Source organism: Fukomys damarensis, unplaced genomic scaffold, assembly GCF_012274545.1.
Source record: "Fukomys damarensis isolate Sample0158 unplaced genomic scaffold, DMR_v1.0_HiC HiC_scaffold_19, whole genome shotgun sequence".
NCBI lineage: Eukaryota > Metazoa > Chordata > Mammalia > Rodentia > Bathyergidae > Fukomys > Fukomys damarensis.
In genome coordinates, this window is record NW_022900931.1 from 40219022 (window position 1) to 40235369 (window position 16348).

The 16348-nt window shown below is 41.0% G+C and overlaps 1 protein-coding gene and 1 pseudogene across 1 annotated transcript in view; one reads left to right on the forward strand and one right to left on the reverse strand.

The window, feature by feature from the left end:
• Nme7 (NME/NM23 family member 7) overlaps positions 1-16269 on the forward strand; it is a 154292-nt gene extending 138023 nt beyond the window's left edge. Inside the window, exon 12 of the mRNA XM_010633981.3 lies at positions 16190-16269. Within this exon, the coding sequence (XP_010632283.1) occupies positions 16190-16222 (33 nt within the window). The 3' untranslated portion in view covers positions 16223-16269. The remainder of the gene's footprint in view (positions 1-16189) is intronic.
• On the reverse strand, positions 6345-6845 carry LOC117286860 (annotated as a pseudogene).
• Positions 16270-16348: the final 79 nt, after the last annotated feature.

Genomic DNA, 16348 nt, shown 5'->3' on the forward strand with positions numbered 1-16348 from the left:
TGGTGCCTCACCCACCTGGTAAGCGCAAGGTCCTAAGTTTGATTCCCAGTGCTGGGGAAAAAGAAATCAGTAATAATAAAGGTATTCTTTACAACTCAGAATTATCCCTGCATCATATCTGAGTGATAAATCCTGAAATGTCCCAATACTAAAACTCTGCTAGTATTTACTGTCAAAATAATGGCAGCCAGGTAATAGATTATAGAAATTACCTATCCTGCTTAAGTACTGTGCCATAGAAAATCACTGAACGTTGATGTCAACACTAAAATTCAGCTCAAGACATTTTAATCAAACCTGATGTTTAAAAGTTTTCATTTGGAGCCCCTGACTTCTAAAAGTCATCCAAACAAGGATATGTTTTTTATAGAAAAGATGAAAATCGTAGCTGTCACCCAAAGGAAATGAAGCAAAGAATATTTTTTCTATTCTGAGTAACATATAAGGATTTTTCACTAGTCCTTTACAAGTGACAGTAAATCAGTAGACAGCCTTTACAGCTGTAGTACATTCCAAGGGGATGAGTACATATTACTCTTCCTTGCCCGTGTATGTGTTATTTTAGTCATGCATAAATGGTGACACTAACCCATTGGGCATTTTTCTCCAATATATTCCAGGATTAGATAGATACAGGTTCCCCAAATTAAAAATGTTTCTGCATACTTACGTCAGTAAGAAAAAAATCAGTAGGGAATACTTTGTGCTGGCAGATCATATATTTTCTTTTATTATTTTAATATCAATTCCCCAAATAAAAATATGGTGGAATTCTACTGCATCACCGAAGGACTGAGGAACGTCTCTCCATTACTGACTAAGCCTCATATAAGGCACACAATAAATTACTTCAAATTATAAAAGCACATAGGCCAGTAACTCTTCTCCCTATATTTTATGAATATAATAACGGTCCAGGCTAGTGTAAAATAGCACATACTTAAACTGTTCCACAGTCCCTTAAACTCATATTTAACAGTAAATTTTAAACCATAAATAAGTTTCTATATTATTTGAAGGACTTCAGTTTTAAAAAGGGGTTACACTTAAAATGCTAAGATGCTTATGTCTTGGTCTTGTTTATTTATGGGTGTGTGGCTCACTGTAGAGCAGTTGTCTGCTGTGCTCCGTGCCCGGAATCTAGGCCCCAGCAGCCCCATACACAAAAGCTCCATTCTCTTAATTTCTCACAATTTAAATTATAGTTTAAATATGATGTCCTTTGTTCACTAAAAGAGGTTCTTTTATAATTCTCTGGGTCAAAGGTTCAGTAAGGTCCTGCCTTAATGCCCAAATTAAGGGGTCATGGAAATAAGGTCCATTTAAAAATATAATCATTGGAACCCTGTTCAAGAAACTAATATCTCTTTTTTTGTTGAGTTTTAAGAGTTAGGCTACTCATAAAGTTAATCTTGTATCCTGGGCCCCCGTGCGTGTCAACAGCATTGGGGGCCCACTGAAGGGATGCAAAGTGGTAAGTGTAGGTCTTTTATAAAATGTTACCAACATAAATAATGAAATAAATTGAGGTTTTTGACCAAAAAAAAAAAAAAGTGAATCATTTATCCAAAGTATTTTAGTCACTCTGACTCACTGTGGAACTAGCCCGTTTATGAATAACTGTTGCCAAAATCTGACATTATTGCAGGATAAAGCTGGAAAATTATTCTGTGTTTCCAAGACAAATGAATCAAGAAGGTGGTAGTTAATTATACATACATTGGCATTTTTGTCCCCAACCCACTGCCGTGCAGCATTGGTACTTTATGGTAAAGGTAACTCTCATATCCTCTTTACTTAGAGGAATTGGCATTCTTACATGAATTAAAAGAGCCAACTTGTGCATAGCTCTCAGTGAGTGTTGACATCATAGATGTCATTTATTAGAGTGAGGGAAACTGCCTAAAAATGCCAAGCATTTCTCGTTTTTAATTGAATTGTAAGATACTTAAACACTTTTCAAAAAAAGAGGGGCCCAAATTGGCATTCTGATCTCTTTGTGCAGTGGTCTAGGCGTTTTATGTTATTTTGATGTTAAATATTCATAGAAGGACCTCTTACCTACCACGCTAAGAAGCCTTGGACCTAGGCACATCCCAAAGGTTCTCCACAAGCCAGGCTCCTGGTGTGCAGTCTTGGCTCCCTCCTTTGGCTCTTTATCCCTCTCTCTTACTAAATGATTGAACAATCTTTCCTTTCTCCTTCCTTTACTCCCTATGGGGATTAGCCTGTCTCATTTGCCTAAATCTTTTTCGGGGTAGCTGCATTTCTTTGCTAGCGCTACCAGAACCAATCACCACAGTCAAAGCAGCAGAAACAAAGGGAATTTATGTCCTCACAATTCTGGAAGCTGCAAGTCCAGGATCAATGTGTTGGCAGGGTTGATTTCTGTCTTTGGTGAACAGATGGCCATCTTCTTTGTGTGTCTTCCTTTGGTCTTCTTTCTGAATCTGTGTCTTATCTCTTCTTATAATGGCACTAGTCCCTTTACATTAAAGCCCTAAGGATATTCGTTTTAACTTAATTACCCCTGTAAAGACCTATTTCAAATGCGGTCACCCTGTGACTTACTTTCCATAGTTACACTGTGAGGTACCATTAGGACTTCAACGTATGAACTTTGGGGGGATATGACTGAACCCATAATAGTACCCCACAATAGATACTGGGTCTGAGTCAGGATTCAGCTCTGCATCCTACCCAGAGCCATGAGGGCTGGAATTCGGGACTTGTAGGTCGCATTCTGAGCTGTCACACAAGGCTTGCTCAAGCAAAGAAATGGGGGGAATGGCACTAGATACTTATTAAATATTGAGGGATTTATCATCAATAAATTGATTTATTAATTTATCAATCAGAACTAGGTGGACATATTGTTTGGAATCACTTCATTTACAAAGAACAAGAAGACTTTTAGGATAACATTTAAATAACATCAATGAAAAGAACTTATACAACTGCAATAGATTTAATTTCTGTAGAAAGCAGTCTGCTAGAGACAGGAAAGACTCTTTTCCTTAGATGACTCCTTGATAAGAACTTATAAAAGCTTAAGTTGCAGTTACAAAACTTAATTAGGATGCATCACTGTAATATGATGTCTTTAATGTTAGGTGAAATAAATCAGGCACACAAAGCTTAAATATCACGTGGTTTCTGTGAGAAAACCAAACTATAAATAAAGAGCAAAATAAAGGATAAATAATAGGAACTGGGGAGATAGATTTTTTTTTTTTCAAATGGGAAAGGATCAAGAGATAGAGGGAGAGGGGATGAAAGAAGAATTGGGTAGTTATATGCATGTACCAACTCTCTGCACGGAATGTAATCATTATGTACTACTAAAAAACCTGGAAAAAATAAAGCAGAATTGAAAAACATGATAAAGTATCAATTTTACTAGTGTGAAGTCTGTGCCATTGTTCCTTCTATGGTATAATTCATCTTTGTAAAATGATTAAAGATAGGATGGGTTTTGGGTTCCTTATCTGTTTTTTTTTAATGATAAATAAATACATAAACCAAGCCATATTTTAAAAACAAAACTAAGAAATGATATGACTCAACTAATAACAAGGTGGATTTATATCCCATCAACTAATAAGCAATGAGCATGGTTAAATGATACAAATGGACATTTGGTATTATTTACCCAAGTATGATCAATAATTCTTACCTTAAAATTTGCTTTCATGTTTTGTAAAATAGGTTTTTAGCAGTAAATATGAAGGCATTTCACATGACAAATTTGTGACAAAGTAACTCCTGTGTGCAATCAATACGACTTTCCTATTTAGTAGTCTGTTAGTGGGGTGTTGTGTATGTTGTTACTACCTGGAGCCATATGTGCTCCTTAGACATAAAGAAATGCAGATGAGGGGTTGGCACAGCCCACTTGCCAAATGTGGCCCCTTCCTTGGTTCTTTCAATGAAGTTTTATTAGAACAAAGCCATACCCATTCATTTACTTAAGGTCTCTGGCTCTTTCCTAGCAACATCAGCAGAGTAGTTGCAACAGAGATTGTATGGCCTGGAATATATTCCGGACAGTCACTACAGGTTTGGTGGCGCCTGATTTATCCCTTCATTTCAGTAAGTGGTGTAGTGTTTCTGCCCACTTCTCTCCATCTTTATTTGTACCTTCGACGTCCACCAACACCATCCACGGCTACCCCTCTGCGAGGGCCTCCAAAGCGGGTTTCCACTTTGGTCCTCTTGTTAGCCTGCCAACATCTCGCTAATGTTGATAATGTAGCAGGCACTGTTCTAGAGCCAGGAATTCAAGATCACCTTGTGACTCACTTTCCCAGCTTGGCCAGTGTCCTGCCATTCTACCATAGCCAGGAGTGTTTTATTGAAGTATAAACCAGATTATCCCTCTTTTCCTTAAGCCTTTTAGCACCTTTTTTCTTTTACTTCAAGGCATCATCTGGCTCTTGTCATCCCATGAGTCTTACGTGAGTGCACTGTCCTGCCTACGTTTATTGTATCCCAGTCAGAATGGACTTTTGCTTTTTGTTTTATTTGCCTTTTTAGTAGTTTCTATTGTGGTAGAATATAATAGTTACCACTTTATTGATTTTGAAGTGTACAGTTCAGTGGCATTAGGTGCATTTATATTGTACAAGCATCAGCGGTGTCTACTCCAAGATCATTTTCTGTCTCGATCCTGCGGGACTTTCTCTCCTCTCAGGGTCTCCATGCTGAAAGCTCACCCTTTGTGCTCTCTTGGCTGCTGTGCCTCACGTCCCCGGGTGCTGAAGATTTATCAGTTCCTCAGAGTGGTCTTCCTTGGTTTCTCTTGTTTTTTCACCGTGCATGGCTGTGAAAGCCAAGGCTTCCAAATGCTCTCCTAGGCCTTTATTGCATTCTTTGGTCATTTTTTAAAAAATGTATTTGCTCATTTTTTTTTTTTTAGTAGAATGCAACCACCCAAAGAGTTGGATCCTTGCACGTGTGCTTGTTTTATTGTTGTTGCTAGGATTTATAACAGTACTAATACATTAGCACACAATCAAAAGGAAGGAAGGAAGGAATTAATGGTATAAACTATCTCCAAATTGATCCAATTCTTTATGAACATTGTACAATACTATCTTTCCTATTCCTTAAAATGTCCTTAATTCTATATTAATCTTAGTAGTCTAGAACTTTTCAACTCCACTATTTTCTTCTATTACTCATCTTTAGGAAATGGAAAATGCAAAAGAAAAAGAAAGTAATATAACTGAGAGAATTGTATAAAATTCTCTCAGGTCTTCAGTTCTTTATTTCTGGGGCTCTGGTTTTCCAAATCATTCAGTTAATTTTCATTCAACCTAACCAGGATGGATAGCAAGTATCCAAAAACTTCCTTCAAAGTGACCCGTGGTGTTAGAGTTCATTTAAAGAGCGGTTGTGGTCAGAAAGGACATTTCAGTGCTTTCCAAGGGCCCTGAGGAAATGTCATGGGCAGCTTTGACATTTTTTTCCTGGAAATCATCCCCAGGGTGTCCTGCCGCAGGGAGATGGGTTGTCTCAGGAGGTCTGCAGTCACTGACCCCCGCGTGGCACCTACACCGGGAGCCGCCCTGCAGCTGGCACCAGTCAGCCTGTGTAGTGATTGCATCTAAAGAGTTGAGGGTTGAGTAACGCAATGAAGAGAAGATTCATCCCATTCCCTGAAGAATGGTAACAAAGTCAGGCTGGAATTCTTAGGCAGCTGTAAGGAAGGTGACAGACAGACGGAGTTCTAAGTCCTCAACATAGGGAAGATTCTCTTGCTGGACTATTTGATCTGATTGTGTTCTATATGGGTTATTCTGCATGTTTTAGGTATCTTTATTGGAGATGTTGAAAGTGGCAGTGTGTGCTTAGCATGAAGAATGATAGCAGTGAGGAATAGAACATCTGATCCTAGAATCTAAATTGAGCTACATCAGGGTGCCAGAAAGCGTAACACATAGAGTTAAAACAGGTTCCTGGAGCTTGAATCCTAACTCTGCTTCTTTTTTTGTTGGGGGGGGATGCTTTAAGCAATTTATTTAACTGAAATGCCATATACTGACTTTATTTAATTTGATAGATCGTGTCCCCAAGGTGATGTAGAGGATCTTCGAGCCAATATGAATATTTCATAAATATCTGGCCATTTGGGTACACATCTGCACAACACCTCACATCTTTCAGCGAGAAAAACCCTGAAGAGTAAAGACCTGACACAATTAACTGGGCATAATTAGAATCTGCTCCAAATCTGTTCCTCTGAAGTAAAGGCACCACACACCTGTTCGATTAAGAAATCCATCTTTACGACACAGGATGATTTTTTTTTTTAAGTAGGGCTTAGGGCACTGAGCTGCTATTTAGGTGCTGCATGGCAGAGCTGCATCCCCAACTTCGGCCGTGAATCCATAGGGAACAGGTTCTAACAACTCGGGCTCCTTCCCACTGGTTCTCACCATGTGCTGCTTGGGTGGGGCCGGCTGGTGCTTCAGCTGAACCCAGGTCCCTTTCTCTTTGGCTTCCTTCTTTTTCTGATCATTTTCCTTGACACGTTTCAGGAAGCTGTCTCGACTCATTGAGTGTTTAATATGCTCAATATGCACATTAATCCCCTTGGCAAGTATCTTGCCCTTACCTCGCTCGTTTACAACAATGGCAGCAGCATGCTGGGTAACACCGTAGACTCTTCCGGTTTTGCCACGGCATTATTTGTGTGGCTTTCCTTTTGAACAGTACCCATTCCCTTGATGTCTACATATGTCACCCTTTTTGTAGATCCGCATGTATGTGGCCGAAGAAACAACTTCATGTTCTCTAAAAGGCCTGGAGAACATGTGCCCCTTTCTCTTTGTGTTCATCATTTTGGCAATTCTGGCAGTTCTGGCCGAAAAGCAACTCTGCTTCTTGGCTAGTTCTGTGGACTTAAACCTCCGTTTCCTGTAATGTCATCAGTGAGTACTGTGTTAAGTGAGATAATGAGCACAAAGCATGTAGAACAGTACTATTTCTGTCACCATTGTTGTTGTGATTGTTATTGATAACCTTTTGGCATTTGGTTTCTATGATCAGAATGTGAAAAGTAGAATAATCCAGATGTTTTCTTATGAAACAGGAAGTCTGGAGGTAGGCCGGGCTGGCATTGTTCAATACTTCCAGAATTCTGTCCTAAGATCTCTGCAATAGTCTTAGTTTTCCCACGTAGTTGCTTCTTGGTTCCAAAGTGGCTCTTCTGCCTACAGTGCCAAGTGCTCACTGCATGCAGAAAGAAAAGAAGGGCAAAGGGCAAAACATTTCAACTACCTGAGAGCACTTCCTGTAAGCCCTACCCGGTAACACTTGCTGACTAATAACAGAGATGAGTCACATTCTCCCCCCACTTAGAACAGAGGCCATGTACTTGGCTTCCTGACAGAATGAAAATTATCTTTATAGAAGTGAAAGGGAAAGTGAACACTGGCTTATTTCCACTTGTGATGCCAGCAATAGATCCCAAAGAGAATCCATAGGAAGAGAATATCTCTGTTCTCAAATACTCGAATCCACCAAACTTTATCTTGAAAGTAACACCAGGGGACTATCCCAGTTGCCCATATTTTAATTGCTTGGATTGTTTTAGCCTTTGGTGTTACTTATTCTGTGATGGTTTAAGAATATGAGCTGGGCATTATGGTACATGGCTGTAATCCCAGCACTCAGGACGCCGAGGCGGGAGGATCACTATGAGTTCAAGACCAGCCTGGACTACATAGTGAGGTCCTGTCTCAAATTAAAAAATCAAAATAGAAACAAAAAAGAATTTTTTCTGAAGCCTGTCGTTGTTGTACTTGCCTCTTTCTGGAAGACATACTTACATTTCTTTTTTGAACAAGAATAAAGTCACTAATTTCTTACCCTTCTGATATCCCCCCTTTTTTTCCAGTACTGAAGATTGAACTCAGGGCCTTCACAATAAGCTATATCCCCGGCCCTTTTTTATTCATTATTATAAGACAGGATCTCATTAAATCACTAAGTTGCCCAAGCTGTCCCCAAATTTGCAATCCTCCTGCCTCAGCTTCCCAGAGGGTTGGGATTACAGGTGTGCACCACCATGCCTGGCCCTCACTTCTTTTCTGCCCTAATTGTTCCCTGCACACTGGTGGGGTCCTTGTTTGCTTAGGGTCAGTCTTTTCTGTTCATTCAAGAATGTGTTTGCGACTACTGTAGCAGCAAGATTGTCTGAGGACAGTAAGGGAAAGTGTCTGAGGATCCTCTTCTTGATGTGTAGTCGTCTTGGAGAGAGTGGGTAATAAAGGTATGAAAAGGAACCGTGATGTGGGTATTTAATTACCAAACAGCTCTGGTCTGCTATATTTAGGAGCGAGTACCTTGAAGGAGTTTGGCAGGTATGAAAGGGTCATTTCAAGGGCACAGTTCTTTGCGTTTGCGGGTCACGGAAGGAAGCCTGCCTGGAGACGGAAGCACACCGGTGTGGGGGAAGCTGAACTCTCAGCTTTGTGAGAGACAAGCCAAGTTGCTGTTGGGCGGTGGCAAACATCAGCTGTGCAGGTTTTGAGCCGGAAATAGAATCTACGGAGGCCGTATAAGCCCAAGAGACCTCTTTGAACAATAGGGGTGGGGCACACAGGAGAGGGAGAAGAGAATCTCCATCTGTTAGCACTGGCCAGATGGCTTGCCTCTCTCCTTCTGCAGCTGTCTCCCCAGGAGCTTAGGGCCCACGTAATATCCTAGCTCACCTTACGCAGGTGCCATAAACTCTGTAGCCACAGGAGCAGAAGCAGACTGAATTTCACTCAGTATATTCAGTCCGAGCTATCTTTCCTGCTAGTAGCAATAAAGAGTGTTTTCTCGGAAAGTATGTTATGACCTTCTATAACAATTTTATTAGAGATTACAAATGTATCTTCAACATCTCCAGCCTACCCTTCAAAAGTTATTATCAGCAGTCAGGTTCTGACCTTTCAGACCCTTTAAATGTTAGCTGTAGGAATAAACTCTTTAAATATTAGACATAGGAATAAATTTTTCTTAAATCCTAAATTACCTCAATATTTTAACCCCAATTTACATCAGAAGTTTCCGTGGGGCTGTTTGAAAATGAGGATATTCAGGACCTCCGCTGACCTCTCAGCACCCAATAAACCAGATTCTCCAGGCCAGGGTCCAACCATCTGTTTTGTTTTGTTTTATTTTGTTTGGAGATATTTCTGTAAAGGTCTGTAGAGTGAGTCTGATGTACAAGCAGACTGAATGTCACTAATCTCAAGCATAGGTCCTATCTACACTGTCATTTACTTAAAGCCATTTATTTGGATAGCATAGGTCCTCTGTCCAAAACTTTCCTTACATTGGAGTCAGCAGACCTGAGTTTCTAACATGAGCAGTCTCATTCTGTGAGCTTCGTCCCGATTGCCTGGCGTACCCTGATCAGGTGACCCATAGCACAGCCCCACTGTGGCTGGCTCTTAGCAGAGCTTTGAGGCTGCTTTTCTCAGCATGAAGATACCTGGTGCTTTAGGAAAATGTATTATTTGTACAGTGTGGTGCACCTTTGTAACTCTGCCCATAAACTTGCTACACATCCAACCCAATGATGTTATTATCTTTGATTTTTTTGATTAGGAAACAAGCTCAAAGAGCTTACATGACTTGCACCAGGAGATAGTGGCTAGAATCAAAATCAGTTATTCCACATCCAAATCCAGTACTCTTACTACTAGCTTAGTAATCAATGCTTTTATCACTTTATTTCAAAATAATTTCACTTGCAGGAAAATTCTTTTTAAATAATAACTTTCCACAAACCTTTAACTCATATTCCCCAGATGTAACGTTTTGCTGTGTTACTCAATCATCCTTTCATCTCTTTCCTGGTGCTCACATGTATGTAATTATCGCTGACATATATGGAAAGTACATTATAATCATAATTCCCCTTTTCCTCTCAGTACTTCAGTGTGTATTTCCTTTAAAAAGTCTCTTCCATCGCCACAGAACAATGATTAAAAATCAAGAAATTAACATCAATGCAGACTATTATCCATGGACAGATACTCACATTTCACCCACGTCTTTTGTAGCAAAAAAAAGAAAAAGTTCTGGTCCACGATGTGATCAAGGACCACGTGTTGCATCTGGTTCTCCTTTCTCTCCACTAAGTCAGCAGCTTCCTGCCAGCCTCTGTCATTCATGACCTGATCATTACACTGTCCTCTCGGGACAAAGCGCTCTGGCAGTCAGAGCTGTTGGGAAATGCTTGGCCTCACTGACATACAGAGGACGGCTCAGCACAAGGATGGACATTTTGGAACCAGGAATTCTTATCGTGTGTAATGACCACGTGCTAGGCACTGTTTCTAATGCTTTGTGTACAATAGTTCATTTAATCCTCATGCACTGTGTAGCAATAATTACATTATCACTGAGAGAGGGAAAAGTACAGTGACTTGTTCCAAATCATTCAGCCAGGTAATGACAGGGCCCTGAGTCAGATTCCATCTTGACTGAATTCTCTCATATGGACCCAACGTGGGACATGAAGCAGAGTTGTGTGTTCTCTGGCAAGTCAGTAGCTCAAAAAAATCTCAGTCTGTAACCCCAGCACTCTGGGAGGCTGAGGCAGAAAGATGACAAGTGAAGCCCAGCCTGGGCAACTTAGTGAGACCCTGTCTCAAAATTTAAAAATTTTAAAGATTGAGGATGCAGTTCAGTGTAGAGGTCCTGGGTTTAGTCCCCAGTACCACAGAAACAAACAGCTTCCATCTCATCAACTGAAAATGGCACTACTAATAAATACTCAGTAAAGTTGTGAAGATGATTACAGTAATTGTTAAAACATGTGTTTTAACATTGTGTTGCAAGAACTCTTATCTTTTGGGCCAGGGATGTAGTTCAGTGGTACTGCGCCTGCCTGGCAAGTGCAAGGTCCTGAGTTCAATCCCTGTTGTGTGTGGGGAAGCACTCTTATCTTTCTAAGAGTAAGCTTTAAAATGTAAACATTGCAAAACTATCTATAAATCATGAGATGTGGTACCTCTCAGGCAGACAATACTTTCCTAAATCACTGGAAGTTAGGACAAAGAAGGAAACAGAAGCAACACACATCTACTCAAAATTTTAGATTTTTTGAGGGACTGGAGAGGGACCAGCTACAAAGCTACCTTAAAACAGAAGCTATCAGATAATAAGGAGCCACGAAACACATTTTGGGGGTGAATTTTTTATAAGGTCTCCTCAGTCTTATTTTTTTTTTTTTACAAATGATCTATTTTCCATAAAGAGAAAGGTCAGCTCCACTCTAGTCTGGGTTGAGGAGTAATTATTTTATAGCTGTAGAGAGGCAGTTGTTCTCATTAGTGGGTGGCAATCAGAAGAATCAAGAGGATGTTTGGGTTTCCAAAATTCTGAAGCATGTGGTCCTTTGAATGTGAAATTTTTATTTTGCCTTCAAACATTTGAAATAAAACCTAACCTACAGAGAAGAGAGGTGTATATGAAATACTCTTATGTCTAAGTTATTCCTTCCTTTTTAAAAAAAAACAGCATGGATTTATGGGAATACACAGCCTAAGGGCTTTTGGGGCTTTGTTGCTACAACAGTAGGTGAGGTCAGACTTTGTATCTCCTTTTTATCAAATTGAATGTTTCTCTCTGGAGAACTCTAGACTTCCTGCCCCATCCTGTCTGGTCCCACTCTTCCTCACAACCGTCCACTTCTGAGTATTTTGGGTGCTAAGAATAACTAAGATCCGGGAGAAGGAAGACAAAACAGGAGGAAACCCAACAAAGCTCTGGCAGGGCCAGGCACGGTGGTACACACCTGTGCACACCAGCTGCTCAGGAGGCAGAGGCATCTGATCACAAGTTCAAGGCCAGCCCGAGCAACTTAGAGAATCTCTCAAAACTAAAAACCAAAAGGCACAGAGAGGGCTGTGGCTCAGTGGTAGAGTGCTTGCCTAGCATGTACAAGGCCCAGTGTTCAATCCCTAGTGCCTAGAAAAGGAAGTTTCAGGAAGAATTCAAGGCTCACTGGCGGACAGCCTCCTGCTGGGGGCATTCCCACTCTCCCACTGCAGCGTCCCTGACCTGCCCCACGTGTGTTGCTTCTTGTAAATGCAGGAAGAGCTTGTACAAGCTCTTTTGACCTCCTCTTCCATTCAGCCAGTAGGATAACCTTTCTAAAGGAGCCCTCACAGAGGCCCTTGGCTAAAAGAAAATCTAGTGCAAAATAAAAACGTGGCACCCTCTGTTCAAAATTCATTATGGATTTGAAGATAGTGATGGTGGAATAAGCCATGCTTTCCTGAACATGTAGTCCTGTGTGACAGCAGATGATAGGCCCATGAAGCCAGAGCTGGCTTAGCAACCCTGGTGAGTTGAAAGTTGGTTTCCTGTTGAAAACACGAATGCATTTAAAACTCAACACCCTGTTAGCCATTATGGTGGTACGTGTCTGTAATCCCAGCACTCTGGGAGGCTGAGGCAGGAGGATTCCAAATGCAAGCCCAGCTTGGGTAACTTAGTGAGACCACCTCAGAATAAAAAATGAAAAAGGGCTGGGGCTGTAGCTCAGTACAAAGGCCCTGGGTTCTGTACCCAGTAGCACACACACGCACACACACACACACACACACACAATTTTTTATGAAGGATTTTGGGTCCCCAGTCATTTCCATTTGTCTTAGCACACTATAGTGATTTTATCTGATCACATAGGCTTTCTTCTTTCGGACTGTTAGCTTGAGCCAGATCTCACTCATCTTTCAAGTATTGCAGATGGGATGTGGTTGACACGTTAGTTAAGTGAGTGGCAGAAGGGAAAAGGGAAGTAGATACCCTACCGATGAAAATGGTCTACAGTGATGGGAAACGTTTGGAGACCTAAGTGTCCAGACTGAAACCCAAAGCCCTTACTTACTGTACATTTCCAACACAATGCAACCTCAGTGCTTAAGTTTGGTTTACAAATAAACAATTGTTATCTCCCAGTTCAGTCAGTACTGGGTACCTTGTGACAAATGACAGAAAATCCGTCTCTAGGCAAGGATTTCGGTAGTCATGACCATCTCTCATCTCCCATGTTTTCCTGCAGACTCCTCTAAACCATCAGGTGGCACAGTCTGTGCTGGTCCCAGAGGCCGCGTTGCAGAATCAGCAGCACCTCCCCGAGGCCTTCTCCTTGTCCAGCTGCGTCCAACATCTCATTCTTGCAGGACTGTTTGCTAAGTTCTTAACCATGAATTCCTGTAACAAGTCATGGGGACTAAGATATTTCATTCACAGGGATGAAATTTTTGTTCACCGAGGGACTCAAACCAAAAGACAGCCTCAGAGATGACTGTATCCAGCACCCCGTCCACCTCCTACCTGACCTGTGTAAGGTCAACTCTCAAGGGCACAACAAGTGTTGTCCTTGGAGACAGGAGCCCCTCAAAGGCTGCCTAAGTCTCCTGATTTTATGAAACCTGTTTATGAGAAAGGCTTTGTTGTAGGGCATTCTGGAGATAGTATGTTCAAATGTTTTAGACTATGGGCTTTTTGTTTTGCTTTGAGGGTATGGGATTCATGACATGGCTGGATTCTGTAGTCATGGAGAGTCCATGTCTGGTGAACAGACTGATGCTTAAAGTCTCTGAGAGAGAAGTTCAGACTAAAGCATAAACCAAGATACTGCCTTGGCCCAGCCCTGTTTGCTTCACAGTGAATGAGATGGGTGTGAACTGCCACCATCAGGCAGAGGAATAACAGGCCCATTTTCTATTTCTTGTCATCCTGGCGAATGCTAGCCCTGTTTTTAAAAAGAGTCACACTTTCTCTATGAAATTTGAAACCAAGGTCCCTTTACTTAACTTGATTAAAACTGTTCTTAAATGTTCCTTGGGTAGTTTGTTCTCTATGCACAAGGCCCTTCGACCTGGATCACCAAGGTAACCCCGCTCCCATGGGCCAACTACTCATAGATAAGGGAGTGTTACTGATCCTTTTGAAAGCCGGGTTTTGCTATTATTGAGCTTTGAAAGACTGTGATAAGGGGGCTTTCATTTCTGATCACTGATAGTGGTTTTAATTTAGAATTGGAGCAGTTCTCTCCTGTAATAAGTGCAGCTAGAGGAGACAGAGAATGCTACTGTTCTAAAACTGATAGGATTCAAGTTAAATTTTGCCCAAATAGGTACACAGTTAAATTTGGCTCCTTTTGTGATATACTTCCAAGCAAAAAATTCTGTTTTAGCCATTTGTCACTTTCATGAGTTTTACCATATTTAAGTACCACCTGAAATTTTTTTACATTTCTCTTTAAATCTATTTACTGCTATACATGAACGAATTTTTTCTGCCATAAATGGGAGAAAGCTAGTATTGCTTGTACTGAGGTAACAATGAAAACAAAGGTTATCGAGTTGTAGCTAGGTACTGTTGCTTACCAAAGGTCCTGAGCCAAGGTCCTGCCTGCCTGTATTTGGGAGACTTTCCTGGGGTACAGTCACCTTCTACCGCCAAGTTACACTTCCCATTCAGGGATTATGATGGCTGGAAAAGAGCATCGATTTTTCTCTCTACTTTTAATTACTTCAGTGCTTTTTATTCCAAGTTGTACTCAGCCCACTTTTGGGAAACACTGCCTTTGGAAAATCCATTCTCTTTGTATTCTGTATGAGGAAGTAGCTGGAATTGTGTGAAACTCCTTTCCTGAAAGGGATAAAACTTCCCCAGGGAGGTAGACATTCTTCCTAAGCTCAGGAAAATGTGCCTAGTGTTGGAATAAACCGATCATAGACAAAGAGACACAGTGAATTCATAGAAGCAAGAATGCCAGAAATACCCAAGTACTTAACTATCCAAGTACTGGCTGCAGAGGAAAACTAGGTTTGTCAGTTTTGTACACTGGCTCCAGTCCTCCCCTTAGAAGAGCACTCAGCACAGCAGAGTGATGGTAGGCAATCAGTAAATATCTGCGGAGTCAGGTTATACAAATCACATTGCCCTTCTCCCAGCCATGACAGAACCCTAAAGATCACAGCTGGGAATAGGTTGGCACAACTAGGAGATGTCATGGGAAGCAAGATCTGGAGAGAAGCTGAAGGGGTAGGCAGAGCCACACATAGCAGCTCACATGTCAGGTGCAGGTACAAATGGAAACCTCTGGATGGCCTCCAAAATACTAAGTCGCCTCCAATGTGAATAAACTTTCTTCTCACAGACCCAGGCCCGATTACCTTATGAAAAGCATCATGTACTTAAGATTCATTTACACCCTGCAAGATGAGCTAACGTTTCAATAAACCATCTTCTGTTATAGCAACATCTATTTCTGTACATATGTGGGTCCCTTTCTGAGAAACCCAGTTTCATGAAAAGACTGTTTGTGGGTTTTGTTATTTCCTCAATTATTGAGAACACCTCGAAACTTTATAGTTAAACAGTTGCTTTGCGCTACTTGTGAGTCACAGTTCCTTTGGTATTAATTCACCATCAGCGCTGCTGTAGGAAGCAGTCGCTGGGTAATAATTAAAAAGAATAAACAGGAGAGGCAAATCAGTTATAAATGCAGAGTAGCTGGTGGCAACCAGAGCTTTCCTGGTATTTTTGAACCCAGTCGTATGACAGAACCAGCCCAGGCTGCCTTCAGTGCTCCTCATATGTGCGAGGACCTCTGGGGGATGAGCCCCAAGCAGAAAGGAGCTGCGAGAGCTACGGCTGCACAGGCTTGGCGGGAGGTTTCCATTTTCGGGAATGTGACGCCATGATTTTAATTTGGACATTTCCCATATCGGTCAAGTGAAACGCAATCGTGAGCTCTATTAGAGCTGGAAAATGTTTTTCAGAAAGCTTTTACTTTCTTTCATACAAAGGCTAAATTTTCATATAGGCCAAACATAGAACCAAAAAGCAAACTTTAAACCTTTTAATTTACTGAACCTCAAACCTTTCAGTTTTTAAACTGAACTTCAACTCTGATGATATATTTTTCTCTTTTTTAAAACAGACATATTCAGTGAGACACTAGGAAGAACCAGAATTTCTTGATTTATAAAATTCACACCGCAAAATATTTCTAAAATCAAACTTTAGACTAAAGAGTCCTTGCGTCGACCTGTTCTGAACTGCGTCTTCTCTTTGAGAAGGGATGTGCTTGGTTGCCTGGTGGCCTCAGTGTGAAGCAACTCTTGGTCTGTAAGTTAATGATATCATGTTTTTCTTTCAGGTTCAATACTTCTTCAAGATCTTGGATAATTAGCAGTATTATTAAATAAAGAAGCCACAGACTGGGCATTTAGACAAGAATGAATCACAGACACGAGGAATGTGTTCATTCTTTTATTGTCCATTGTTTTATCCTGACTGATACAAGATCAACAAGAGC